General features: G+C 37.3%; 1 protein-coding gene across 2 annotated transcripts; it reads right to left on the bottom strand.

Annotated features, from left to right (window-relative positions):
* Nucleotides 1-1,928: 1,928 nt before the first annotated feature.
* On the bottom strand, nt 1,929-27,269 carry HOATZ (HOATZ cilia and flagella associated protein). 2 transcript variants are annotated; one of them, XM_016921971.3, is made up of 7 exons: nt 26,870-27,123; nt 26,327-26,368; nt 25,769-25,839; nt 16,913-16,993; nt 5,158-5,217; nt 4,499-4,551; nt 1,929-2,194 (listed from the first exon to the last, which is right to left on the bottom strand). In XM_016921971.3, the coding sequence occupies exons 1-7, from the start codon at nt 27,093-27,095 to the stop codon at nt 2,137-2,139; spliced, it is 591 nt and encodes a 196-aa protein (XP_016777460.3). In that variant the 5' UTR covers nt 27,096-27,123; the 3' UTR covers nt 1,929-2,136. The 2 variants fall into 2 exon arrangements, with proteins under 2 accessions (XP_016777460.3, XP_001143554.4); XM_001143554.8 differs by lacking the exon at nt 16,913-16,993 and having other exon boundaries at nt 26,870-27,269.
* Nucleotides 27,270-27,953: the final 684 nt, after the last annotated feature.

Below are 27,953 nucleotides of genomic sequence, written 5' to 3'. Positions count from 1 at the left end.
TATTTCCCCACACCTTGACTTTGTGTTTGACCATGTGATTGACTTGTTTGGCTAACAGAATGAGTCAGTTCTGAGCTTAGACCAGAAAGGCCTCATATTTCTTTTTCTTCTCTGCCACTCTCTGAGAGGAACATACCTTAGATATCCCACTGGTCTATGTGTATCCCTAAGAGGATGACAAATGGAGCAGAGCTACCACAGGCAATTGACACACTTGCAGTAAGAGACAGAGCTGCTCTAGGTGCTGTAGCTTGAAGCAGAGCTCTCTGGCTAAGCCTAGGTCAGCCAAACTAGATCACACAAAACTGCAGATGTGTGAGCAATAATAAATGTTGTTTTAGACCCCTTTGTTATGCAGCATTGTTGCAGCAATAGCTAACCATTACACTTGGCAATGTAGGGAGGTATCACTAGGGGAAGGCTGGTTGCCAAGAAAGTCCACAACGTAGAATTTTTCTTGGTAAAATTACCTTGGTCCAGGGTCCAATTCCTAGTTTAACATGTTCAAACCCAATCTAAGAGACTACTATATTTACACATTGAGAAATAGAATTGTCAGGTAAACTAATGCTTGCATTGGCCTGTTGAACACATATTCTCCCTCTGGGCAAAAAAGATTTATCAGCATGGAATCAGAATGAAAGGAATTAGTTATATGATTTAATAGTTTAGGCTTTGATAGCCTGCTGTGTCCATCTTCACAACGAAGACCTACCTGCCAGGCAGACAGATACATCAACCAGACAGGATACCTTTTATTCTTGCTGGTGCTAGGATGGGGCTGCCAATTTATAACTTTCAAAATTTTCCTTTCCTAGGCCTGACTACCTTCCTTTTGTTCCAAACATTTTTCTTCAAATAGTGTTGTGCCAGAATCTTGTCATTGTCCCCTAATATCCATTCTCCACTTCTTTTGGCTATAGAATCCCTGAATTTTAATTAGACAGAAGCCCCCTCCCCATTTTCTAAAGACAATTTCCAGCCTCCCTTGCAGCCTGATGTGTCCTTGTGATTACGCTCTGACCAGTGGGCCACCCAGTCTTCTGTTGGCACAGTGGATGGGGGCTGTGTCTTATGAAAGCTATGTCCAAGAGTTCCAAGTGGAGGCCAGTAGTGATGGAAATGGTGGTCCTAAATAGAGCTGCAAACTCTGGGTAGCCCTCTTACCCTAAATATATGTTGCTTACCCAAGAGTCAGACTCCTGAGATTTCATCATTGGTAACTGATTTCCTTGGATTACCCATTGTTCCTTTTATTCAGCCTTCTTTTAAAATGCAACTATTCCTGGGTGGATAATAAACATATTGCTACTAAAGCTTTACTATAAACACACTTTCCAGTTCTTTCTTTCTGACAGAAGGGGGCCTGGATTATATTAAGATCTCTCGAAGGAGGGATGGGGAAGAGCATCTAACCCTGAGTAGGACTGCCATTTGGACAGTGCAGAAGGGACAAATCCTTAATCTTTTCTTTTCCATTACATAGCAAAGGGAATGAAAGTGAGGGGGGCTGGCACTGGGTTTATGTATGTGTGTAAAACATAGGCACGTGGAGCCAGTTATTCACAGAGGTAGAAGCAACTCACTTCTGACTTCAGACATGTTTCAGAAATGGAACAAACCAAATTTTGCTAAGTGGTTTTCTTATTAAAGCAAGTAGGCTTGAAGTTTTCAAAACTGCCCTTTCATTCCTATTTCCTGATTGTTTTTACTGGTGGTCTACAAGTTAAGACACGCAAAGCCCCTGTTTCTTGCTTACCTGATATTCATAATATAGATCTAGCATAGAAATTCTGGAAATACGCTTCAAATGAAAACAAGATAAATAGGAGTTTGAGAATGTGGTAAGATGAAAGAGATGTATGTTGTGGTGTCAAACAGTAGTACCCAGTAAGTAAATAGACACAAATATTCAATAGCTGGTAGAATTCATAGAAGCCTGCATATTTAACCTTTATTTCTTTATTTTAACACCAGTACTCACTAACTGGTAAAATTCCTGGAAATCTGCGTATTTAACTTGTATTTCTTTGTCTACTATAATGTTGCCAGTGATCTCAATGATCCTGATCTAAGAGAAGGTTGTTTCCAAAGTGAAGGTATAAGTGAGCCATCCTCTGCCATGTGTCAAGCAAATTAGTCCAAAGCTTTGACTTCTTCTTGGTCCTCTTTATCTGACTCTGATACCACTTTCCTGTTGGTAGTAATATCAGTCAGTTCCAATACACAGAGCTCCGCCATTGTGAACATGATGTAGCATGAAAACAACTTTTGAAAATTCTCCCAGTAAAAATTCACTGTTGTAGATTCTATGTGTTGGGTTTTGCAACCAAGTATAAACTTGTATGTGAGAGAAGTGGTTATGATATTGTGAAGTGTAGTTTGGAGGTACAGGAGCCCTCCTACCCTAAATGTGTTTTGTTTATTCTAGAGTCAGACTCCTGAGATTTCATCATTGGTAATTGATTTCTTTGGTTTACCCATTATTTTATTTATTCAGACTTCTTTTAAAATGCAAATATTCTGGGATGGATAATAAACATATTGCTACTAAAACCTTACTATGAACACATTTTCCGGTTCCTTCTTTCTAACAGAAGGGGACCTGGATTATACTAAGAAGACCTGTTGAAGGAGGAATGGTAAGGGGGAGTCTGTGTATGTAGGGGAGTTATTTTACAATTGTGTCTAATAGAATAGTTTTTAAAGTTTATAAATTAATGTATAGTATGCAAACATCACTTTCTAAATTGGCTAACACTGAATTACATGATATTTTTCAACTAAACTTTTTGTTATAAATATTTTCTGAAGTCCAACATGTAAGCAGTATGCTGGCACTTTGGGTGACCCAATTCCTCATGGAGCTTACAGTATAGTTACAGACAATACAAAAAATATGAGAAAAGTTAAATAATGAAAGCAATAATAAGAGTTAAATAATTATAAAATATGGGCACAGAGTAATGCATGATTAGTTGCCCAAAGAATGTACAAAGAGTAACTAGAGGCCAGGCATGGTGGCTCACGCCTGTAATCCCAGCACTTTGGGAAGCTGAGATGGGTGGATCATGAGCAGGAGTTCAAGACCAGCTTGGCCAAGATGGTGAAACCCTGTATCTACTAAAACTACAAAAATTAGCTGGGCATGGTCGTGGGCGCATGTAATCCCAGCTACTCGGGAGGCTGAGGCAGGAGAATTGCTTGAACCTGGGTGGCAGAGGTTGCAGTGAGCTGAGATCGCGCCACTGCACTCCAGCCTAGGTGACAGAGCAACACTCCTTCTCAAAAAAAAAAAAGAGTAGCTAGAAGAAGTTAATAGTAGGAAGATAATCACAACAGAATAGAATGAAATTCAAGACTTCAGGATGTAGGACAAAGTTAGTTTACAAAAGGAATTAAGTAAGCATTTAAATTATTAAGAGAATTAACTGTCCAAGCCGGGAAATGTTTTATTATTAGGTGAGTCAGCATGGGTAGTAGCAAGAATGTTCTGTAAAAATACATGCAGAAATCTAAGGCACCCAGACGTATCTATTGATGCTATTTAAGTAGCAGTCTTCATCCACTATTGGTATCATTAAGTCACTCTTGATTGGGCTAGTTTTGCTTCATCTGTGGAAGCTAAGTCAAATCGTCTGGCTAAAAAGCGAGAAATTAGGTTGCTGAGCATAGTGTAGATAATATAGCTAGGTGATTAAATGATCTTTCTATTTTTTTTTTCCAGAAGTTTACAAAATTAGTGTAGACATATTCTTTCTTCTTTAAGGGTGTTACTTTGATAGCATTAAAGGCAGTTAGCCTCAATACCAATGAGAGAAAAATCAAAATTCTATCACTTTCTGTTTCTCCCAGAATGTGGTATGAAAATAAATATTTGTCATATTAATGTTGAGTTGGCCACATTGGTTTTTAGTCATAATACAAAAACGGACAGATTTCTTATTAGGGGTGCGTTAGTGATTAACTGTTGCTTACTTATTTCCTTTAAACTCTTCTAGACTGTTAAACTGTTCCTAGTCCTGCTCTAACATTATTCCAGAGATAAGGCTACTCCCTTATCATTGAGAGTTTGCTACATGAACTTAGTTTTAGCAACCTTAGCCCACTCAGAGCTGGTGAGCCACAAACACGTGCTGATTCACTAAAGAAGTGGGCCAGGCGTGGATAGGGGACAGTGGAGTCAGGAGGGCATGATGGTGGGTGATTATATAGCCCAGGGTGAGAAGAGAGGGACAGAGAATGTGCACAGAGCTTCAAGGCTGAGCTGCTTTCCATTTTGCACTAACTTATGCTTGCATATTCCACAGACAGACAAGTTCGTACACAGGCTTTAATAGCTGTGCGGAGAAGAAAGTTTATTCAAGGCAAGAAATCTGTAATACACGGGTGGGTTTCTAGAAGATTTAAGGGTAAGTGGCAAAGTAAGAAAAAAGAAATGCTTCCCTACACAGTAAGTTGAAAGGTGAGAGAATATTTTTGACATAGGTAAACTTACTTTGCTTTGTGTTCTTTGGCTTTTGGTTTATACGGAAGGGAAATCAGTTCTTTCTGAAACAAAACAAAACAAAAATCAAAAAGGTAAAATTTTACTTCTTGCACTGATTGGAATTTACTCATTTGAAAAAAAGCTGAGGTAAAATCATCACAGAGTTTATAAAGACTAGCTTCTTAAATCTGGAAACTGTGGGGTCGGTCAGAAATGTTGCACATTAGAGAGTTTGGGGTTTATTCAGGAGTGTTTGTTTTGTGCATCCACAAGTTTACATGATACTATTACTATTTTTATTAGGTTTGTTTCTCTTCATTTAACATTTGTTTTTGTATGATCTAGGCAAGCTCAATCATTGTAAACAAATATTAGCACTGAAATAGCCCATGTTAATATCTTACAGCTTTATAATATGTGAACAGTAAACTCCACTGACAATAATACCTCATTTCTTATGCCAGGAGGGCTGCAAACTCTGGAGATAGCTTTGATTGATCAAGGGTTGCCAAATTATCTAATGTCTATACCTTGCCCCACTCTGGTATATCAATGGCTCTGGACTATAGCTAGCTAGATTTAAGGGTTCAATCTATAAAACCTCTGCAAAATTTGCCACAATTCATCCACTCAGATAGATTATCCAAATGCCTCACTATTGGTCTCACCGAGATCCTTTCTTCTCTTTGTTTTCTTAAGAGCTGGAGAATCTCTTCTCTTGTTTTAGCCTGTTTAAAGAAAGAAAAAAGTGGGTGTCTCGATTCAATAATAAAGACTTACGCCTACGAAAGGTAGAATTCTTTCATTTTCATCTTGTATTGGCAGAATTTTAAAATATTTTTTCCTAAGATATATTTATACATTTTTGTTTGTGCCAAAATCCTGTTTTTATTCAAGACAATGCTGCTTTACAAAATGCTTTTGTAAAATATTAAAATGCTGTAACATTTTATTGTAAAATAATAAAATGCTGCTTTACATAATTGATCCTAAATACAGGGTTTTTTTCCCCACCTAATAAAAACTAACTTTAAAAAAAACTAATATTTATTAAGACCTTACCACATGAGCTATGCTAACAGCTTTATAGACATTATGTCATTATTTTCTTATAATAACTCAGAAGTTTGACACTACTATTACTCCACTGTATAGCTGAGGAAACTGAAGCTTAGTAAGGTTAAATAACTTACCCAAGCTATTAAGTGGCAGAACCGGATTTGATCCTAGCTCCATTTAGCAACAAAGTTCAAGCTATTGACCATCACACTAAATTGCCACTAATGGTGGCAAGAAGCAGGATTAGCAAGCTCAAACAGCATGCCGCTTGCACAGGGCAACAAAGCCTTATTCTTTCGTCTCTCCTATTTCTAGCTTAGATATTGAGACCTGCACATTCTCAGGTAAGTTTTCCTAAGTGCAAAAAACTAACTTAGTGCAGGCATGAAGATTTATCAATATATAAACTATAAAAATAGGCAAATATAGGTTCCATTTTTTTCACAGAATTCATCTATATTAAGTTTTGGAGATAGCCAGGTGGAAAATCACATCTGGTGTATTTGAGAAAAAAAGGAAATCCTGATAATCTAGCATCTAACAAATAAAACTTGTAACTTCAAATGGCCAGATAAAATCACATAAATTCTGTTTAGATCAAGCTGCAAGAAAGAAATAAGAAGTGAGAATAGACACAGATTTGTCATAGCCAGGTGCAGATTCTGTCATCTATCTAAATTTATTGAGTACCTTCCTAGGGCTGCTGTAACAAAGTACCACACACTGCGTGGCTTAAAACAATATTTATTGTCTCACAGTTCCGGAAACTAGAAGTCCGAAATCAAGGTATTGGTAGGGCCGTGCTCCCTCTGAAACCTATAGGGTTTCTTTGCTTCTTTCTAGTTTCTGGTGGTTTGCTGACAAGCTGTGGCATTCCTTGGTTTGCGTAACCGCAATCTTTGCCTTTGTTGTCACATGGCATTCTCTCTGTGTGTCTGTCTTCACGTGGCAATTGTCAGGAGGACTCCAGACTGGATTAGGTGCACAACCTACTCCACTGTGGCCTCATCTTAACTAATTTCATCTGCAAAGACCCTGTTTCCAAATAAGGTCACATTCTGAGGTACTGCTGGTTAGAACGTCAATGTAATTTTTGCATGTGGGGGGGCGTATTTCAACCCATAATAAGCGCCTATGATGTAACATTATGTGTTAGTGGCTGAACATAACACAGTTTCTGCCTGTAAGGTGACTGCAGACTTATGTAGCAGAAGACAATAGTTTCAAGTGTGCTATGTGGGGTTAATATAGGGTACGATGAACGAACTGAAGATCAAGGACCCTTAATTAAGACAAAGGTGTGTGTGTGGAGTAGGGGTGGGGACTCAGAAGATGTCCCAGGGGAGGTGATGTCCATGCTTTAGACCTGAAAGTGGTAGTTGTCAGATAATGTTGGAGACAAGATGGGGAAGAAAGCTTTTAAGGCAGAGGAAACAGCGTGTGCAAAGCCCCAGAAGCTGCTGGGTGGCTAAGTACTTCTCAGGGTGGTTCCCCAGTCCTGATGGCTCATCTGCTAGAGAAGCTAGAAACCTCAGGCATGATTCATCAAGACACACAGAGAAGGGGCCCACGCTGGGCAGCTGTAATCAGTGTCTTGGCTGGTGAACTGGGTGCCTTGGCTTTGCATCGTTCTGTTTAAGTGGTATGAATCTTGCCTTTTATAAGCCTACAAAGTTTTAATTTTATTTATTTTGAGATAGGATTTCTATGTTTTACTTGAGCTTTAGGCATCATATATCACAGTCACTGAAAGAAAAAAATTCAGAGTACATTTGAAAACTGTTTCACAATATCTGTCAACTTGCATAGATTGAATAAAATAATGTCCTTAAAGACCTGGGATATTTTCAATGCAGGTATTCAATGTTAGTTTCTTTTCCAACTTTTCCATTACACGTGTATTCAATCAGTATTAATTGCTCTCATACTGTGATTACATAGCACTTTATACCTTTATTATGGTATTGATCTTACTGTTCCTGCTTTGTCTCTTAGTTGCCACCATGTCTCTTTCAGAATCTTACTCATCTCTTTATCCTTCCTTAGAGCTTAGCAGTGCTTTGTATGTGATACTCAATGGATTTTTGTTGAATTGAATTGATTGAGTCATGATGTATGAATGCAATCATTGTACTGTGTAATCCACAGTTATTGGCCTAAGCAAAAAATAAAAAGTTTTGGAAAGTGAAATTAAACAGTGGGTAAATTTAGTTTTAAAAATCCCCTATGAACAAAATTCTATGAATTTTTCTGTGTAACTATTGGGAAATCATGGACCAGTTATATTGTCCTGTGCTTCTCATATAAAAAGACAAATATTTAGTTACAAGATTCAAAAATAATAGTAGAATAACAAATATATGCATTCATTTTTTTCCTTGACTTCAAGTTATTTTTTATTATAAAGGACTTTGGTGCCTTTAAATATCACATATCACATAATGCACTAGAAACAAATATTTCAAATATGATCTGATTTCTGCCTCCTGGACATGTTTCCTGGAAATAAATAACAAAACTAGTGTAAACAATTGTGTCATCTAAACAAAAACATTGTGGAATATTCTAGGAAATCTCTGCCAGGAAAGCTAAATACAATTCACTGGTAAGAGAAGATCCTTATAACTTATATTATTAGTAAGGAAGCATAACTTACTTCTTAATTTCATATCAACAAAAAATTTTCATTTCTAATTATAGTGTTTTGGTTGGGCTTATTAATGGAATTTTATAAGACTTTATAATTATTCAATTAATTGTTAATACAAGGGGGTCAGAATTTATCTTTATAACATCTTTGACCATTGACTATTGACTTATATTTATATTTTTATTTATGATTTATATTTATACTATTCCTGAAAAAATAAATTGTGAAAGAAAACTGATTCCAGAAAATTAGGATGTGATATAACATATACATTTAATGTGTCATAGATGGTTAATGAATTTTAATGTCACCTCAAGAGTTAAATTGTCTGGTTCTCTCTTTTTGGCTTTTCAGAGCCAAATGACTTGAGTGGCAATATGTATTAGTAGAGTCAAATACATTTGGTTTGAATCCCAGTTCCGCTGTGTGTTGAATGGCAAGTTCTAGCTTAACTCTCCCGCCTGGTTCCTCCTTTCCCCACCGCAACTATGCAGTAATCACTGACCTGTAAGTTAGAGCTTTGTGATCTTGGGTAAACCAAAGAATCCACAATCCCAGTTGTGGATTTCTAATCTGTGAGGAAGGTTGTTGTGAAAATTGGAGATAAAAATTACTTAATGAAATGCATGACAGATGGTGAACATTTAATAAATGGTAGTTATTATAACACTATTATTATTAGAAAATTTTTCTTTCAGTGCTTTTAAAATCTTGAAAAGAGTAAGAAAAAAGAGGACAGATTGTCTGCTTTTTGTCTATAGGCATGAAGGAATTCTTACGATTCAACCTCTGACCTATGGGTCAGTTGGTGAATACAGTTTGAGGGAGGAAAGGAGAAACAAGGAGAGATGTTAAAGGTATGATTTGTTATTAAATACGCAGTGCAAATTCTTCTGACCACGAATTTTCTGGTGTGTTATCAACTTTCTTTTCAGTTAATATTCAATGATAAAAAAAGCTCTTAATAAACACTAGACTTTAGAAGAAAGGTCCTTTCTTCTCAAGACCTGGTTCCCATATACAAACTGCATTTCTTTCGTGGATTATGATTGAAATTTTTGGGCTGAAACATTCATCAAAAATAACACGAGGGGCCAGGTGCGGTGGCTCATGCCTGTAATCTCAGCATTTGGGAGGCTGAGGCAAGAGGATCATGAGGTCAGGAGTTCGAGACCATCCTGGCCAATATGGTGAAACCCCGTCTCTGCTAAAAATACAAAAATTAGCTGGGCATGGTGGTGCTTGCCTGTAGTCCCAGCTACTCAGGAGGCTGACGCAGAAGAATTGCTTGAACCCGGGAGGCAGAGGTTGCAGGGAGCCAATATCGTGCCAGTGCACTCCAGCCTGGGTGACAGAGTGAGACTCCATCTCAAAAAAAAAAAAAAAAAAAAAAAATGAGGTAGTGTTTTTCTCTGATTATCTGTCTACGTAGCCAGAAGAAATTTTCTCTTGATTACCATAGTATGAAAGCTGAATTACTGAATATAATTTAAAAAATGTCTTACAAGAATATTGAATTGATTCCAGGATCAGTTCTTTGCTTAGATACTTGGCAATCATCTCAACGCACAGAGAATCAAAGAACTCTTGAAATCAGTATGGGATAGTAGTTAAGCCCCTTGGCTTCACTGTCAGATGGACCTGAGTTCAAACCCTTATACTATAGTTTAGATGTGTGACCTTGAAAAAGTCACATTATAGCTTCAGCTTCCTCATCTGTAAAATGAGGGCAATCATAGTGCTTTCAACAGAATTATTCTCAGGATTAAATAAGAATGTGAGTAAGATGCAATGCACACAAAATATATTTAGTGCATGCAGTTAGTTCTCAAAAATATTATGTAGGGAGATGAGCAGATATTTGGAGATAAAAAAACATTAAGAAGACAGACTAAGAAGTATTGAGGGAAATGTTTTAACTCAAATGGAATTTAAAAACATTTAAAATTCTTTCCATTGACTATAAGTGCAATAGATGTACATGGTATAGACATCAGAAAATGTGAAAAAATACACAAAGGAAATGATGTTTATATAAATCCAACTGCTAAATCTAACATATTAATATAAGTTTTAATATTTTAAACATGTAAAAATTTCAGAAGACCCTTAAAGAAGCTCCAAAATAAATAATCTATGGACTTAAAAATAATTCATCAAAAGGAGAAAGGCAGCTAAAGAAGCTGTGGGCTAGCTTAAAATGATTATAACACAAACATTATGCACAAAAGACATGGAATCAAGCTAGGTCCTCATCAACAGTGGACTGGATAATGAAAATGTGGTACATATACACTATGGAATACTATACAACCACAGAAAGGATCAAAAGCATGTCCATTGCAGCAACATGGATGCAGCTGGAGGCCATTATCCTAAGTGAAATAAAGCAGGAACAGAAAACCAAATGCCACATGTTCTCACTTATAAGTGGGAGCTAAGCATTGGGTGCACATGGACATAAAGATGGGAGCAATAAGCACTGAGGACTACTAGAGGGGTTAGGAAGGGAGGGGCACAAGGGCTGAAAAACTACCTATTGGGTACTATGCACACTACCTGGGTGACAGGATCATTCATACCCACATCACACAATATTCCCATGTAACAAGCCTGCATATGTACCCCCTGAATCTAAAATACCAATTGAAATTATTTAAAAAATTATACACAGGGATAAAAAGAAGATAGCAGTCCACTTAAAAATAAATGGAGACATGGAAGTAGGAATGAGCTTAAAGATGCTTAATGATGGTGATAAGCCTTGCTTGACTGAAGCAAGGTGTGTGCTTTGAGGACTAGAAAGATGAAGGGTAGGATAGGTTAATGGAATGTTGAGAACCTTGACATAAAGATACTTCTGTTTAAGCTTGATTTAGTAGAAGATAGGCACTATATTTTTTACCTCAATATAATGAAGTTAGAAATAAAAACAGTTAACATAAAAAGACCTCATACACTGGAAATTAAAAAGCATACTTTTAAATAATTGATAGGACAAATTAGAAATCTGAATAGAAATGTAAAATATTTAAAATGGAATAATAATGAAAATACTATATAGCTTATGAGATGAAGCTAAAATAGAACATTGAGGTATATTTATAGCTTTAAATTTGTATATTAGGAAAGAAAGTGGAAAGTTAAAGTGAAAAGAGAAGGAAGTTGAAAGGAAAAGAACTAACCCAAAGTTGAAGGAAGAAGTAATAAAAATCAACTATGGATAACTAGAAAATGAAAATATGATGGGGGACAATAAAGCTAAATGTTGGTTTTTTGAAAAGACTATTAAAATAGATAATACTTTGGCATAATTACTTATGAAAAAAGATACAAATAATTAGAAATGAAAAGAGGTAATAACTGGAGCTACAGCAGAGATAAAAAAGGTGTTAAAAACACTATGAGTCTTTTGCACCAGTAAATTTGAACATAGATGAAATGAGCAATTTCCTAGAGAAAAAAAACTTACCAAAAGAATTTAAGAAATAACAGATAGGCCAATTTATCTATCAAACACAAAAAGTAAATGGGCAAAAAACCTATAGGCTTATGCAGAGTAGGACCATCTTTATCACCTCAACTAATTTCAGTTACCATTGGCTAATCAATTGGGTTTGTCTTGGGTTAACTTGGGTATAGTCACTGTATTATTCATCGCTTCCAATAGTGCCTCAGCTTCAGTAATTTAGCCTTTTCATAGGTTTCCGACAAGTGTTGTAAAGCCAGTATATGGTTGAAAATTCCTTTCCCAGTTGATTTTTGATGGGGTTCTAGTTGAGACCACTTCTAGACTTTCAGAATCATTATGATGTTCACCTCTGAATCTATACTTGTAGAGGGAGGCATTATGATAAATGTAATTACTTTTTATTTATCTGCAAAGGTTTAATTAACTTTGCCCACACATTTCTGCTCTGTGTTTGAAATTTCAAAATATAGCTTCAGTGGTAATTTTTCTTTTTGCAGGCAATAACTAAAGATATGATTAAGGGGGCTGGGTGCGTTGGCTCATGCCTGAAATCCCAGCACTTCAGGAGGCTGAGGTGGGTGGATAACAAGGTCAGGAGATCGAGACCATCCTGGCCAACATGGTGAAACCCTGTCTCTACTAAAAATACAAAAATTAGCTGGGTGTGGTGGTGCACGCCTGCAGTCCCAGCAACTCGAGAGGCTGAGGCAGGAGAATCGCTTGAACCCAGGAGGCGGAGGTTGCAGTGAGCCGAGATTGCACCACTGCACTCCAGCCTGGCGACAGAGTGAGACTCTGTCTTAAAAAAAAAGAAAAAGATTAAGGGAAAATAATATAAGTCTCATTTTAACACTATGAGCAAGCCAATCTTGTGTCTTTTAATCAGGATGTGGATACTTGAGTGATCATGCCTTTAGTAATCTAGTCATCATCCTTTGAGAGTTACCATTTTAGTCAAAGCATTTCCATTTAATGCTAATGCTTATTTTGAACCTGCTAAAATTTTACTTTTCAATCATGGGTTTGGAAAAAAAAGGAAGAGGGGGAAGCAGAGAAGATAAAAACAAACTTTCACTGAGTAACTACTAGATATCGGGCCTTGTGTGAGTTCCTTATAGGTTATCTCATTTTATCTTTATAGCACAGTGAAGTGGGCATTGTTATTATTACCTCTTTACAGGTAGAAGAAACTAAACCACGTAAAAATGAACAACTTTTATCAGGGTCACTTAACTAACTAGTAACTGGCAGAGCCAAAGATTCAAACTCATTTCCAGTTCTGTTGGATGTCATTTCCTGTGCTTCTTTTGCCACACTTCAAACACACAGACTTCAAACACACACAGACTTCAAACACACACACACACACACACACACACACACACACACACACAGAGTGACAGAATGGTTTCTTCATTCAATCTTTACTCTAAAAATGAGTTAGCATCAACCATGCTGAAGAAGAAAAATATAGTCTCTGCTCTCACAGAAACATTCTTATTCTTGTAGAAAATGCATGCTTATCAGAATATAGCAGGTGGAGCTAATCCAGCTTGAGCTCAGCCTTGATCATAGTTAATTTACTTATTTGAAGGTATCATGTGGCTCTTTGCAAGATGTGGCTAAAGGGTAAAGATAGTTGAATTATAGTGGTATTTATAAACTGAGGAGCTTTCTAAGATCGTAGTGTAAACGAAATATTTATGCAAGGATTTTAAATTATAAAGTAATTGTAAAATGGGAATTACATTCCAAATTCAGAATATTACCTAGGCAGAGCCAAGGTTCTATGGTTTAACAGAAATTGAGAACATTATCTGATTTTTATTTCCTTGAGCCTCCAGAATTTAATTTTCTTTGTTTTGAGACAGGGTCTTGCTCTGCCACTCAGGTGGAAGTGCAGTGGCACCATCAGGGCTCACTGCCACCTCCACCTCCTGCCCCCTGGGCTCAAGCAATCCTCCCACCTCAGCCTCCCGAGTAGTTGGGACCACAGGCACATGCCACCACACTTAGTTAATTAAAAAACAATTTTTTTTTTTTTTTTGGTAGAGATGAGGTCTCCCTGTGTTGCCTAGGCTGGTCTTGAACTCCTGGGCTCAAGCCAGTCTCCCACTTTGGGTCAGCCTCCTGAAGTGCTGGGATTGCAGGCATGAGCCACCATACCTAGCCTTAATTTTTAATTCTATCCCAGTGATTGAGAGTTAACTGTCTATAGGTGTACTAGGGAATTTCAGTTCACATTCTGCAAGAATCTCACTCCTCAGTGGGTTCCATTTCATTTTTATGTTACAAATGCAATCATTAGGAAGGTGAGAATTATGATTGACTTAAGGTTTTTATTGATTTATCATTTTAAAACATCTCATATTTGGGCCTGGTTTCAAAAAGCAGTATGCACCTTGGCTTGCTGATTTTGATAACAGAATGCTTCAACTATGAATTTACTCTATGAATTTACTACCATTCCCTGTGCCTATTAACTGAAATCTGCTATGTTGATTCTACAACTACCATATAGGAAATTTGTATCTACTCTAATAATAAGATACAGAACTGTTGGACCTCAAATTATCTACTATGCACTTTAAAAGACAGGCTGAATAATCAGTGAGAAGGCTTTCCCCAGTATAATCTGATTTTAAAAGATAGACCTAACTATAGTAATCTATGGGAGTGGATCGAAGATGTTACAGGATTATTAATCAGAGAAAGGAAGAATGCTGACTTGCAGGAAAAAGATGCAGATCTAAGCACCTTTCTATACCTCCTGGAAATTGCTTGATCTTGGCTCAACTCCTAGGTCTGACATATACACTTTTCATTTGAAAAATAACAACTTACTAAAATGAGAAAAAAAATTAGTCATTATATAAGAGGGAGTCAATACAATTTTTCTTAAATGCATATTTCAATCAAGTATGAATTTATCTGTTGTGAGGAAGAAAAAAATGTGTATTTTCTTGGTTCTGTTACATACATTTTCTTAGATCTGTTACATATATTTTACCAATAATAATTGCCTGAAGAACGTACATGCATGCACACACAAAATGCATGCAGAGCAGAAGTACAAGTGATTTAAAAAACTGCTTTAATATTGCTTTAAAAGGCACTTATTTTAAAAAAGTAATAAGTGAGGTTTGTATTTTAATATTGAGAAAATATGAGCATAAAATGAGCACTGCATTTTAAAATTCAACAAAGTATACATATATTGAGGGTAACTCTATATGATTGAATTATATGTTATTGATGATTCAGTTTGCAATAATTATCAAAGCTTTTCCTTAGCAAAGACTACTGAGTCTTGAAGATTTTCATTGTTGCTGGTTATACAGCTATGATGAGTGGGTGAATGATACTGACCTCATCTTTCAGATATGTCTTTCCTGTTCTGCCCATAATGACTTAAGAAGGAGAGTTTAGGGATTCCCCACACAGATGACCTCAAACTTCATCTCTGGCTCATACTTCTTCTTTGAGTTTCTAGCCCATATATTCACAGGCCTATCTGACAGTTCACCTGCTTTTCTCAAAAGCATCTCAAACTAGGTAAGTCTAAACTAAACTTGTAGCCCCTCCCCCACAAAACCCCCAAACCTGATCTTCATCTAATGTTTCCTGTTTCAGAGAATGACACTACCCATCCTGTTAGGCAAGCGGCCAGAAAACTGAGTTATCTTTGATACTTTGCTGTACCTCACCTCCCATATCCAGTATATAACCCTAAATACTAGTTATTTTACTTCCTAACTATCCCTTCAATCTATCTGGTCTTTCTCATCTACCTGCATGATCCTAATTCACATCGCATCACCTCCTGACTGAAGTTTTGTGATGGCCTCCAGTCTGGTTTTTCCACTTCTGCTCTGGCCACTTTCAATACATTCTCCATATTACAGTCTGCTGATCTTTCTCAAGCAAATGTGATATTCTCATTCCCCAATTTAAACCCTTCAGTAGCTTCTTACTGTTCTTACTGGAGCCTAACCTTCCTCCCACATTACCACATTGGCCATTGAGCTTTTGACATGTGCGGTGCCTGTTCCCAGAACAGGGTCTTTGCACATGCTGTTTTCGCTGTCTGGAATGCTCTTCCAATGTTCCCTCCACCACCTCCTTCTGACCTAGTTAATGCCCGCTCTTCCTTCAAATCTCAGTCTGGTTAATCTTTGTAGAAATCCTCCCTGATTCCCTTGATTGGATCAATACCACCCTATTAAATTATCCTAACATCACTGTAATTCTTTCAGAAATATTTATCTCCCTGATTAGACTCCAAATTTCATATAAGGGCAGAGTTCGTGTCTTTGACCCATTTCCCATTTGCCCCAAGAACACTGTGCTGGCAGTGAGCTGCACTTCTTTTTTCTAAATGGGAAATAGGTTAAAACATGTTTTGTTGTCATTGTTCATCATTGTATGCCAGTGCCTAGCACAATGCCAGGCACATAGAAGTGCTCAATAAATATTTGTTGAATGAATCTTGCACAATTCTTCCAAAAAAAATTCTCCCATCTTTTGGGCCCATGATTCATCTTACTGTTTATGGCTTTGCTTGGCCCTTCTTGCCTGAACTTGACATTGCCTTTTCAGTGTTGACCTCTAACTTGCCTAGATTTCTTCTGAAGCCTACAGAGTTTTCAGTTGCTTCTGGCCAACATTCTGTAGAGTTCAGCTTGGCTCCATGATTTCAGTGCAGGGCGCCCACATGTCTGGAGTAAAACCTAAACAACGTCCAATCCAACCTCACACATACAGACTAATGTCTATACTTATACTACCAGCTATTTTATCTATTGGCAGCATTTATGACCAGAAACTCCAGAGAATGCAAAGATAGTATATAAAACATAACCACAGTTAAGAACTATCTTTTATATTTTTAGTTATTCAGTGCTCTAAAAAATGTGTCCTTTATAATGAAAGTTTCAAAGTTTAGATACACTATCCTAAATAACTTATAGGGTTTTTCTTTTTTAAAAAAACAAATTGCTAAATTACTGTTACAATGAAAATATGCACATTTTCCTGTCCTGTGTGGTGGCTCATGCCTGTAATCCCAGCACTTTGGGAGGCCGAGGTGGGCAAATCGCTTGAGCTCAAGAGTTCAAGACCAGCCTGGGCAACATGGCAAAACCCTGCCTCTACAAAAAATACAAAAAATGTAGCTGGATGTGATGGTGTGCACCTGTAGTCCCAGAAACTTTGGAGGCTGAGGCTGAGGTGGGAGAATCACCTGAATCCAAGAAAGTTGAGGCTGCAGTGAGCCGTGATCATGCCACTGCACTTCATTCTGGGTGACAGAGTGAGACCTTGTCTAAAAAAAAAGAAAAGAAAAAGAAAATATGCACATTTTCTTTAAAAAGCTGTTCATGAAAGTTTATATCAACAATAAAATCAACTATTTGTAAATTGATTTTTGAATATTTTTTTGACCTGGCCAAGAAAGTCAAAATAATCATAGGTCAATTTGTCTCCTATATTGATGGTTCTAAACTTTCTGGGTTTTCTACATATGGCAGTAAGGAATGACACAAGCATTTAGCAATGTGATTGCAGTTGGGGGAAGGGTATATACTTCTAGGACTTTGCTTTCTTTCCTTCTTTTTTTGGCCAAGCCTCTCTTTGGTACCAAAGTTCTAGTATACGGAATATTATCTTGTCCCCTGTGTCCAATTCCTAGTCTCAATTTCTTGTCTAGCATTCCAGATTCTCTGGGAGAGGGGTTCTGCTTTATTTTCCACTCCTGACCCTACATTCCAATGCCCATGGCAGGGTTTCTCTTACATGCTGTTAAACCTTGGCATAATGTTTTTGAACGTCTATCAAATTTTTCTGGAATCACTTCCTTTGGAGAACATGCAATGCTCTGCTCATCTACTGTGACTTTCTTCTGTGACTACAGAGCAAAATGTACTTCCACTCTTTTCTGTTGCTCCCACATCCTCTTGCTCAACTGACTACATGTCTGTTCAGCACCTATGAGTCTGTGAGGCCTCTGGGTCTTAATGCTATTCTTGCAAGTTTTCCTATTAAATGAATACTTTATATGACATCTAGCTCAAGGAACTGGGCTATCATGCAGAATTTGGTCCAGACAAGTTAGATAATCCGCTTATTCTTTCATAACACTTATTTGGTATGTCAGGAGATCACCTATTTGTAAGGCTCTGTGATTATAATGTCAAAAAAGCCATGGTCCTTCACCTTAAGAAACTTGGAACCTACAGGAGAAACAGAGCAATGACACCACAGTACTGTATTTCAAGGATGATGACAGGGGGATGCCCAGGGTCCTAGAGAATTAAAGAAAGAGGCATTTATATCAGACTAGGAGATATGTGAGGGTGAGAAAAGGCTTGAGTATGACTATTGGACTGTAAACAGCTAAATGTAGTTATTAGCTAAATGGGAAGAAATGAGAGAAAGGCATTTTCAGGCAGAAGAAACTGTAGGTTTAATGTCACAGAACACCTTGGTGGGTTCTTGGAACTACAAGTGGTTCAAAACGGCTGTAATATGAATTGCACTTAAGGGTAATGGTGGGTAGATGAGGCTGGGGAGGTATGGCAGAAGGCAGATAGTGAAAGTCTTGGTATGTTAAACTGTGATTCAACCAGTTTTAGGAGTACAGTTGATTCTCATTGTCATAGTTATGTTCTAGAATGTCACCGCAAACACTGAATCAGTGAATACTAAACCATTGCTCCTAGGTTCCTGCCAGCCGCTGGTCATAATGTTTCATCAATAGAACAATACATAACCTTGTTTTATGTGTGTTTCTGTTTAAAGACACCTTAAAATATACTGCTGATTTATCAATATGAAACTCATGGTAATAGCACTCTAACTCATGCCTGAATAAAGCTTATCTAATACATATATTTTATCCATAGGGCACATCACAACCTTCTTGCACTTAGGAACATTAGCACTTTAAGGCCGTTTTAAACAGCAAAGTCACCAAAAAAAAAAAAAAAAAAAAAAGTGAACACTTAGCATGAAATGACAAAAAGACTCTTGTTTGGAGTTATGAGAGTGAAACACAGAGGCAAAACATCATCTTGTTCAATCTCAGCTGTGAACGTGTGTGTTGAACAACTCAATTTTTTTTTGAGACAGAGTCTCGCTCTTGTTGCCCAGGCTAAATGGCGCCATGTTGGCTCACCGCAACCTCCGCCTCCCAGGCTCAAGCGATTCTCCTGTTTTAGCCTCCCGAGTAGCTGGGATTACAGGCATGCACCACCACGCCCAGCTAATTTTGTATTTTTAGTAGAGACGGGGTTTCACCATGTTGGTCAGCCTGGTCTTGAATTCCCGACCTTAGGTGATCCGCCCGCCTTGGCCTGCCCAGCCTCAATTTTTTTTTTTTTTTAACCACTTTCCGCATGTCTGCAAATGAACATGCAAGTGCCACGGATGTTGATTTTGGGGTTGTAAATAAACTATAGCTAGTAGGCAAATTTGCACATAAGGAATCCATGAATTATGAGGATCTACTATATTGCCAATACAGTGGCTTGGGAACTGCCCAAGTGGCTTGGGAAGAGTCAACTAGACAAATGACTGTATCGTCAGGCTCTGAGGCTTTCTTGACCACACTTTATGTGACTAGAATACATTATCACAGAAAATGACAAAATGAAGTAAATATAGATACATCACTCATTTATTATCTGGCTCTGATATAATTGCCTAAGAACGTTTTCATCTTGCGTTAGATAGAGGCAAAGTACAAAGGTGGATAATGGCTTTAATTTCAGATGTGCCATGGTTATTCTCTGAGTTACCTGATCCACAGAATCATTCCAGTTCTTCAATAAACCCGATTTGATTTGCCCTGCTGCTTATAAAGTGTTTACTAATTTGAACAATAAGGATTCATGTAACTGGAACCAAATTGATAGTTCTGCATTAATTTTAAAAAGGAAAAATGTACATGATCCTTTTTTGCTTCATTTTGCATCTAATAGTTTCATTTAATTATGTTTTATAAGCAGATAATGAATGTGGATCCTTGCCCAATATTATCTCAGCGTTTAAAGTGTTTTCATTTTGTTCTTAAGGTGAAATGTATAGAAGATATAATACACAGATCTCTGGAAAAAAGAGGAAGAGATGCATTTGGAGAATGTCCCTATGGAACTCTGAGGCTGGGTCTGTATGGGACAAATGAATTCAGCATTTTTTTTTTCCTACTCTTTGCAGAGCAGGGCTACCCCGTAGGCAGTGTGCCCAGAGTAGCCGAATTCAGCTATTTGATCCCAAATCTCATTCCTCTCCCAATTATGATTTTACAGACTGTAGATGTTACTAAAGAAGATTTAGAGGGGAACCTCATCTGTCAACTGAAAATGTTCCCCAACATTGAATAACTTTTGAAAACAAAGTGGTACTTATGGATGATATAAAAGCATAAAACATATGTATATTAATATAATCTTTTAATTATCATTTGCTATCAAAATATTTGCTTGTTACCATAAATGCACAGTCTGTTTTTATGACTCTTCCACTTGAATGCTTTGACAAATTAGGAAGAGAAGAACAAGAATTTAAATGACTAAACAACTTTTATTGGTGAAGGGGAAATCCACTACTTCCTATTGGTATTCCTTTTATGGAGGAAAGGAATTTCATAAATATCATATTAGGGTGAGAAAGCAAAATTAAAAGCCAGGTAACACTTACTGGGAAATTTTAGGTTTGTCTCAGAAGCCAATCCCTATCATTTTGACACAAAAGAGGATTTTCTTTTATCTGAGCATCTTGGCAATGACACTGAGGAAATTCCCTACATTTTTGCTTTGGTTCTCTGAAGTTGACTTATAATGATTCAAAGTATCCCTTTCACTACTTTGAAAGTGATAATCCAACAGTTGATAATGTTAAAAAGTTTTCCACTTTCATGACTCAGTGTCTAAAAATACAACCTTTTGAAGTTCTAAGGTTTTTTTTTTCTTCTGAGAATACAGACTGCATTTCAATACAAGTAGGTATTAGCTAAATGGGAAGAAATGGGAGAAAGGCATTTCCAGGCAGAAGAAACTGTAGGTTCAATGTCACAGAAAAATGAAACACCTTGTTGGGTTCTTGGAACCACAAGTGGTTCAAAATGGCTGCAGCATGAATTTCATTTAAAGGGCAATGTTGGTAGATGGGGTTCCAAGACCCTCAATGGTTGCCTGCAACTGCGGAAGCTACCGAATCCTAGATATACTATGTTTTCCCTTATATATACTACCTATGATAAAGTTTAATTTGTAAATTAGAGACAGTAAGAGATTAACAATAACTAATAATGAAATAGAGCACATAACAATGTACTGTAATAAAAGTTATGTGAATGCGATCTCTCTCTCGGCTACTAAGTCACTAACAGGCATGTAGTGTCTACAGCATGGATCCACTGGACTGAGGGATGATTCATATCCCAAGTGGGATGGCACAAGATTTCATCACACTCTTGGAATGGCGAGCAATTTAAAACTTGTGAATTATTTATTTCAAGAATTTTTTATTTAATATTTTTGAATCATGGTTGACTGCAGGTAGCTGAAACCAAGGAAAGTGAAATCATGGAAGGAGGACTACTGTAATGTTCTCATTGTAGCATGACTTGCTTCTGGTTCAAGGAAGTGCCATATAACAAACTTTTGAGGAAGACTTATACTATGGACATTACTGGTTGTACAGAATGTGTAATAGAACAGATTAAAAACCCATACCCAAATAAGGAGCATACCTGAGATATTGTTCTGCAGATTGCATATTTTCCCTGTAAAAACCTTTGGTTTATATTCATTCATGTTAAAACTTTGAATACAGATCATTTCCAAATCTGTCATTTACATATATGCCTTCAAATACTGCTCTGACCTCTTCTTCCTTCTCCCAGCAAATGAATTATTTATAATTCTTTTCATAAAGGGATAATCAGCTGAAGAGCTTTCTTAAAGGTGGCAAAACTAAAAAGCAAATTAGTTTTATGATTTCAAAGAATTAGCTGACTATCCACTTATTATAATATTTTCAGACTACTTTACGACTCTCAAAGGAGGAATGATGGTCCAGTGTAGGGCTGTGAGGTTTCCTTTATGGACAGAGCAAGCCATTTAATCTTGACAGGCTCAATTGTTTTTGATTTCCTGCCATGGATATCCATTACAGAAATAGCAGTTGTGATTAACAGCATTTTGATCACTAACCAAAAGCATTTGTTATAATGTATACCTGGAAAATATTCCAAAATGGAGAATAATATTCAAGTGCAAAAAACTGTAACAACTGAAAAATCAATATCCGTTGAGGAGAGAGAGTTAAAAAGGTGCTTTCAGAGAGAAATTAATTTCTAGATTTTCATTAATTTTAAGGAGAAAGTGGAAGAATAAACCTTAAAGAGAATTTATGGGTAATGTTTTTTCCAATTTAAGATGAAAATTATACCTGGAATTTACTTATCAATGTATATGTTCAAAACATGTAGAAGATTCTCTTAAATAGATCATTGTAAATGCTTCGTTAGTTAAAAAGATACCCTCCCCTCATCTATTTTCTAACATCAAGCTAAAAATTCTAGAATGGTGGTGGCAGCAATGCAGAGACAACATTATCGATTTAGGAAAAAAAGTGGTATCCAAAACCAGATTCTGTTTCAATAATTACAGGGAGTTACGTTTCCTCCCATTATATCCATAACCCATGAGATAAAGCAGAACTAGGGAGAGGTGATGTGCTAACAGATTAGATTTTGGGAGTATTCTAGTAAAGATTATCAGCCTAGAAAAATTTGCCAGATGAGTCTATGTGGAAAAGCTAAACAAAATTGAAATATCAATATATAGGGCCTTCATTTACTCTTTAATTCATTTAATTATGCATTTATTTATTCAATAAACAAAGATTGATTGAGTTTCAATAACCAAAAAGGCACTAGGTTAAGCAAATAAAACATGACCCCTGCCTTTATAGAGTGCATTTGTTGAGGGTAAACTGTGGCCAGGCACTTCACATACCTTACATCACTCTATGAGGAGGATATTAAAAAAAATCATTTCTCTTTTTATATATGAGGAAGCTGAGCATCCCAGGAGTTAAACCACTTGCTCAAGGTCACACAAATAGTAAGTGGCAGAGTTAGGCTTCCAAACCCATCTTGTTGTCTCCAAAATCTACTACACTATGGTGCCTGTAATCTAGCAGGAAAGAGAGAAACATACACAATTACCTACAATACACATCAGAGACTGTACAAATACTATGAGAAAGGATATGTGGCTTGCCGTGGGAGCACAGAGAAGAGATCTATTCATTCTGCTAGTCTCTGGGTAACCCCTGAGAAGGCTTCACAGAAGCTGGCATTTGAGTTAGGCCTTGAAGGTAAATGGGGAAGAGCATTTCAGGCAGATACATGAAAGTGCACTGCAGAATGGAGAACCAGCTTATAGTTCCAGAGCTGGAAATAGTGCTTCTCACATTTGTATTCATACCATAGTTTTGAATTTTAGAATATTTGGCAGCATACTTGAACAATGCCATAGTCAGCAATCATTATGATACAACAAATCTATTATGGGATTAATTTCATGGACTTTGGAGTTAGGATTGCAGGCTTTGAATCTGCTCTGCCACTTACCAGTTGTGGGGACTTTGGAAAATCATTTTAGGCCTTGTTTGGCCAAATGGTGATAATCATAATGGGCTATTTTAAGGAGTATATGAGTTGATGTATGTCAATTGCTTAGTTTAGTGTACAGTACCTAATATACATTCAATAATTGGTTGTTATGAACACTAAATTATGTTATCTCACTATATCTATAAGACAATTCAGTTATTTCAGGATTCTTTTGGTTGCCCTTTTGTATTTTGGCATTGTTCAAATTGAATTGTACTAGATAGTGCTAAGTTTCCCCATATACTAAGAAGGCACAGTTTCAGTAACTTCTCTTTCTTTCCCACTGCCTTACTGTTTTGTAGGCCTCTTGTCTTCTACTGTCAACAATTGGAATCATCTTCTATATTGCAGTGCAGGACCACTAGTCTTAATGAACAACTTGGCAGATACTATGCATGTTTAGGTATAACAAAAATATACTTTTCCTGTTCATCACTTTGCAAGCATATATGTGAAGGTGTAAATAGTGTTCCTTGGCCTGCATGGTTGAGATCCAACTATACAGAGTTGGGGTGAGAGCATAGGAGAAAGTGGGGAGAGTGATAGGAGAAGACAGGTTAGGGCTGGATTGGAAAGGAATTCGAACATGCTAAGGAATTTGGCCTTGATCTTGTAAAGGAAATGGGCAGCCATGGGGAAAAAAAAAAGCAGGAGGGCTAGTATAATCATATTTGGATTTTAGGAAGACAACTAATACATTGTGAGGGATTGCTTTGCATATTCTTTGTCTAACAAACTATAAATCCTTTAAAACCCAGCACCTTTGGGAAGCTTTCTTGATTTGTTACACTTGATTTTGATGTCCCTCAATGTGTTCTCATAGTATTATGTGCATATATCTATCATGATATTATAATATATAATAATTATTGACTTTAATTGGCTGTCTCCTCCACTGGATTGTAAACTCCTTGAGATAAGGGATCACATCTTATCTTTGGATCCCCAGCAGCTAGTATAGTACTTGCAGGTTCTCAATAAATATCTGTGGAATTTAGTAATTAAGATGAGTTCATAGAAGGAGCCAAGACAAGGAATCCAGTTCTAAGATTATTAGCCTAACAGTCTATCAGCATAACCTCCACTGGTAATTCACATCATATTGTCTTATTGTTTGACAAAAGCTGATAGAAATTTATAATAGTTTGTCTTTAACCTTTTATTTCTAATCCTTTCCTAAAATGAAATAAAATGAAAATTAAATTCCGAAAGCACTGAAGTTGACTTTTAATGATTTTTAATTCACTGAAAATTAGGCTTTCCCCCTCCCTAAAAAGTCTGGATATAAATATACAGTACATAATATTCTAAAGAGAGAATAAAATGCTGGCTATTTCTAATTACCTAATTTGTTTGAGGGAAGCACCAGTAGTCCACAAAGTGAATTAATGTGATAAACAAACTCAAATGCATTGTTTTGTAATTTATGTAGAATTCCCGATAAGTCTGTCAGAGTTTGCCAATATGTCCAATGATTAAAGATATTCAGCCAAAATGAATCCTCTATTTTTGTTTTTACAGTATAGGAACAGTTACAGGAGTATAATTTATACATTAATCAAACTAAATGTTTCTATAAATCACTGTATTAATTGCTGAGTTAAAGGCCATGCCTGTATCATGAAAAGCAAACAAAGGATGTTGCCAGAAAGAGAACTGTGCTCAGCTGATTTGACTACACCAATGTGTTTAATTCCAGCTTTTAGTCAAAACAGGTCTAGATGACAGACTCATTCCTCTGATTATTTAATTTTGACCTATTAAGACAATTAATTCTATTTGATTTTTCCTGTTCTTATGATTTTTTTTTAAGACTGTGTCTCACTCTGCTGCCCAGGCTGAAGTGCAGTGGTGAGATCATAGCTCATTGCAGCCTTGAATTTCTGGACTCAGAGGATCCTTCTGCCTCAGCCTCCCAAGTAGCTCAGACTACAGGTATGCACCAGCAGGCCTGGCAAATTAAAAAAAATTTTTTTTTTGTAGAGTTAGAGGTCTTACTATGTAGCCCAGGCTGGTCTTGAATTCCTGGCCTCAAGGGATCCTCCTGCCTAGGTCTCCCAAAGCATTGGGATTGTAGGTGTGTACTACTGCACCTGGCCTCTTATGCTATTTCTGTTCTTAGAACACTGTATATGGTTGGGGACCTTACTGGATGGAAAGTGTGTGACTCTACCTCTTTCTATTTCTCTCTGGTTCTGTTGTTCCTATACATTCTTGGACTTTTGCTGAGATTGATAATAGCCAATGTTGAATAGAATTTTTAAATTTTCAATTAAAATTCTAATAAAGGTTTCCTTAATTTGCTCAAGCTGATGCACTAGAAGTAGCAGATTTTTAAATATACATGTGTTTAAAAAATCAAGATTATTTAGAAATTTAATGATGATCAGATGACCTTCTGAAATATTGGCCTACCTTTTGGAGATACTTTACTTTCTCCTCAGATTCCTGTATCTTTAGGGCTTCGGCAAAGATGTCTCTATTTTCTAGAGGGAATAAAGTCAAATTCAATCTGAAATAATTTTATTATGATTTTATACTAAAATTGATATAAAATTGGACATGGGTTGAAAGGGAATACATAGAGTAGGAAGGTAAACAAAAATACATGTGGTGTATTGGAACTTTACAAACCAGATTTGCAAACAACTGGAGACTGAGTTAATTAGCTATGGCTGCAGGGAACCTCTAATCTCTTTAGATGATGAGTAAGCTCGAGTCCAGAGACAAGAAAAAGTCTCAAAAGAGAGCATATCTGCAGGATCAGAGATTCCAATTTCTACATTCCTGTTCAAACTGTTAAAGGAATTTAGGCATTGTCCTCTGGATAACCAGGGTGGTCCCTGAGCAGGGACTTAGGTGTTCAATTCAGAAAGTTATACCACAGTGTAAAGTAGTACCCTTGTACTTATTGTCTATTTTCTGATGAACCTAGGAGTCAGAATGTTGAAAGGCATAAAACTTGGTACTTACTGTTACTCGCAAGGTGAAAAGACTGCGAGGAGTGACTGTTTTCTAAAAAATACAAAAGGGAAGTAAAGAAATCATTGGAAAAGTCAACAACATTAAAGGCGTTTGAATTTTTTATACTATAACAATTGCATAACAGTTTCCACATCCTAGGCCTCACTAAGGGCTCACAGGTCCAGGAAGTTCATTGGTAATGTTGACTCCACCTTCATCTTTCTCCAGGGCTTTTCATGTTTGAATTAAACTATGTAAACTATCCTTTCAGCCAACACATAGCATTTCCTCAGATTATTCTATACTGTTTACCAAATAGATGCCATAATTTAAGGGAAACTTATATGTTTTTAGATGTAACATATATACCACTGATCCTTTTCGGGTGGAAGGGTTGCTGGAAGGGTTCAGGAAATATTTATACATGCATTTGTATGTACTTATAACTATTTGTATATACCATTGCAGTTTCTCCTGGAAAGGGCTCTGGTACCTGCAGGCCGGTTACGGTGGAGGCAGATATGACTGACAGGAGGCCGCTATTCTACTCACCAGACCCTCTGCTCCTCCTGGGCCGCGCCACCGGCAGACGCTGACTGCTGTCTCTGCGCAGCACCAGCTGAGATTCGCTAGGGGGATACATCGACGCCGAGATCCAGAACTGCTTAGCCAAGTTGGCATCTTGTTCCGAGGAGCCAGCAAATACCAGTAATCCCGGGGGGCACATTTCCTGGGACTCTTTTCGGCCGCTAAGTTCTTCGCTGGGTCCCGTTTCCATGGCAACTGAGGACGCTTCTGCAAGCGTCCTCTCCCCTCCCCCCGCCCCGCCCCTGCCCCGCCCCTCCGAGAACCGCCAAGTTGGTATCAGCCCCTGCCGGCAGCCCTCGGTTTCCTAGGTAGGTGTTGGGATCCGCCACGCGCGTGGGGGCCGTCGGAAGCCCACCCCTGCGGTGATCAGGTTTTAGGACCAGTCCAAATCTTGGATATGGGAGAGTCAAAACGTCAACTTTGGGTTGTGTCCTGTCGGAGTCAGTGGGGGAGTACTTTAGCTTCTTATATCCTCAGTGGGCTGCCACATCCTCTCCCCTCCCCCCAAAAAGATAGCTAAATAAACTTTAAATTCCTCAGCCCCATTGCCCCAATCCCCACTTCCAAACCAGATTGCCAGGGACAGCACCTGCTAGGTGGAAGTTCTGAGAACGTTGCGCTGGAGAATTCACGCCTGAAAGCCTAGCCCTTGGGAGCTAGAGGCCTGAACTGGGCGGATACGTGCCCATGTGTACACTTTCTGTGATTTTAAAATTCTGAATCCTTTAAATCTTAGGAAACAAGCTGGATTTAAAGTGTAAGTGCATTTACTAATCACTCCCACTAAAAGTTGCATAGACTCCAACAGTTGTAAATGATTACTTAAAAGAAGGGATACATCTTAATGAGTGAACAGAGTCTCTTCATGGAAAAAAGAAGTATGAAAAATTTTGTTAATGTATTCTTATAAAAGTATTAACAAGTCTGTGTGTATGAGTAGCTTTCCCGGGAGATTTTTGTCATGGCAGGAACAACTTAACCACTTCATTGATAGAAAAGTTAAGATTACTGTGGCAGGAACTGAGATGGACATCATAAAGTCAATTTA

The sequence above is a fragment of the Pan troglodytes genome, chromosome 9 (genome assembly GCF_028858775.2).
Source record: "Pan troglodytes isolate AG18354 chromosome 9, NHGRI_mPanTro3-v2.0_pri, whole genome shotgun sequence".
Lineage (NCBI taxonomy): Eukaryota > Metazoa > Chordata > Mammalia > Primates > Hominidae > Pan > Pan troglodytes.
The sequence above is the reverse complement of the archived record's forward strand: the minus strand, read 5'-3'. Positions and strand labels throughout refer to the sequence as shown.